Raw genomic sequence first — 2,376 nt, 5'->3', positions numbered from 1 at the left:
CCCAAATAATTTAACATACCCCAATGATATGAAAGAATGGGTGGCACCTAAGTAAATAAAACAACAACTTTATATGATAAAGCAATAAGAATACTTGTCACAATGTCACCTACAACCTCGACATCTCCTGGCATCAATGCATAAACCCTCGCCAGGGCTATGTTCCTTTACTGGCCTCCACGAGGTGCCTGGTGACCTCGTTGGAAAGGTTTAGGAGCTGGCGCATGAGTTGACGGTCCCTTACATGCTCGTGCCATATGACCGAGTTTCTCACACCGGTAGCAAATGTTCTATCCCATCCGACATTCACCCATATATATTTGGCCACACTTAGGGTAGATAGGATAAATCTGCTCACTCTGAAAACCACAGTGTCCCATCATTTGATTTTGGCCTCTACTATACCAATCTCCTCTCCATGGGCCCTGGCTGGTACCCACCTAAAATCCTGGAGGCATGGGCCCCTTTCTCTAGCTCAGTGTTCCTACATCCCTTTGATTGCTATCCTCTGCTACTGCGGCCTTATCTACTAGTTCAAATAATTTCTGCACCTTTGGAACTTCCACATGTTTAAAGATTTCCTGCCTCAAGACCCTCTCAAACATCCTTGCCTTCTTAGCCTCATTCGGTACAATTTAAAGAGCAAAACATGACAGATCGATGAACTTCACCGCAAATTGTTGAACCATGAGATTTCCCTAAGTCAAATTCAGAAATTCTACTATGTTAGCCTCTCTGATGGTGGTAGGAAAATAACGATCAAAGAAAATTTCTTTAAATCGACTCCAAGTTGTTATCGTCGGTACGAGTCTCTGTTCCTCTAGAAATTTCATAATTGTCCACCATCTCTCAGCCTCACTCGTTAATTCATAGGTGGCATACATGACCCTCTGATCATTTGCACAATGCAGCACTGTCAGTATTTTCTTCATCTCTTGCACCCAGTTTTCAGCAACTGTAGGGCCAGCTCCCCCTGAGAATGCCAGAGGATTCATTTTGGTGAATTTCTCTATTGTACAACCCTGATCAGCAGATGGGCCTTCCCGCTCCCTAGAGTTCTGTGTAATCTTAGCCATAACCCGCTGAGCTACAATGTGCAAAAGGACATCAAAATCCCCACCGCCCATGCTAGAAGGCCCAGCACCATCGTCACCGCTAGCATGAGCACTGCTATTTCTTGGATGCATCCTGCAATAACATCAAAATAATCTGAGAATCTAGACCTCATAACACTATTCTTACATTAATCTAACTAAGATATCCTCATACCACTTATTTCTAATTTAAGGTTCAGTCCTACCATTCAAAAATAGAAACCAACGATAGTTTACAATGGTTTTCCTAGAATCGTCACCCTAGGAAAATCATAAAAACCACCTCGAAGTTCCTATCTCCAATCTGTGAGACAAAGCCTTAAATTCTCGCCTTAAATTCATGACATTAACTCACTGAAATTCTAATCTATCCCAATTTCCATTCTCTCCCAAATCTATTCCTATACTTTGGTAATATTCTCCACTGTACACTAAAGTCTACAAAACTTAGCAACCTAGGCTCTGATACCAAATTGTAATGACCCAAAAATTCATACCATTCTTTTTTCTATATAAAGACTATAAAATTATATTACTCTGATACCCCTTATAAAATCTACTATAATGTTTTGGTCCCAAAGTGGACACTAGAAACAAAATACCAATGCAGAGGAAAACATAAATTACATCACTATGATTACAATACCAGAGTTTCAGTAACTTCCAAACATACATACACATCTCTCCAAAATCATCCACCAGAACCGCTAGGAACTACTCAAAAGTACATCACCCAAAATCAATTACCCTATAGATATGGTAGTACAAAGGTCTCCTCCATCTCCAAGCGTAATCTGCTCGTCTAACTAGATCACCTGAAATGTTCATAAATACTAGGATGAGACAACTCTCAGTAAGACGAAATATGTTATTACCAGTGTGTGGCATATGAGTTTACGTGAGCATTATATTTATTAATCAAGCTATAACTGAGATAACATATAAAGATAAGATGCATCATAACTCACACCTATGTCACTTAAAGTACAAGTGTTTATTGAGTTTCTACTTAATTATACTCTTAGTTACTATATATATACACTTTTTCTTTTTTGAAAATCTATATACATATATATAACTGTGAAAAATTTCTTAGATGGATAACTGTATGTCATGATTTAACCCCTCATGATAGGGTTGTGTGGTTTGTGGGCTGGGCTTAACACTGGCTGGCCTACCAGGATAAGTCAACTATAAACCTCTGTCGTCAAATTGGCTGCCTCAACCTGGACTAACAGGGAGTCTTCGTCTCTCCCAAGGCACAATCGACTACTTTTGGCCT

General features: G+C 39.6%; 1 protein-coding gene across 1 annotated transcript; it reads right to left on the bottom strand.

The window, feature by feature from the left end:
- Positions 1–698: 698 nt before the first annotated feature.
- On the bottom strand, positions 699–1,187 carry LOC131160781 (uncharacterized). Its single transcript, XM_058116666.1, has one exon. The coding sequence runs from the start codon at positions 1,185–1,187 to the stop codon at positions 699–701; it is 489 nt and encodes a 162-aa protein (XP_057972649.1).
- Between the last annotated feature and the right edge of the window lie 1,189 nt (positions 1,188–2,376).

The sequence above is a fragment of the Malania oleifera genome, chromosome 7, assembly GCF_029873635.1.
Source record: "Malania oleifera isolate guangnan ecotype guangnan chromosome 7, ASM2987363v1, whole genome shotgun sequence".
NCBI classification, from domain to species: Eukaryota; Viridiplantae; Streptophyta; class Magnoliopsida; order Santalales; family Ximeniaceae; genus Malania; species Malania oleifera.
The sequence above is the reverse complement of the archived record's forward strand: the minus strand, read 5'-3'. Positions and strand labels throughout refer to the sequence as shown.

Coding starts and splice junctions, on each gene's coding strand:
- LOC131160781 (XM_058116666.1), bottom strand. CDS start 1,187: ATGCATCCAAGAAATAGCAGTGCTCATGCTAGCGGTGACGATGGTGCT.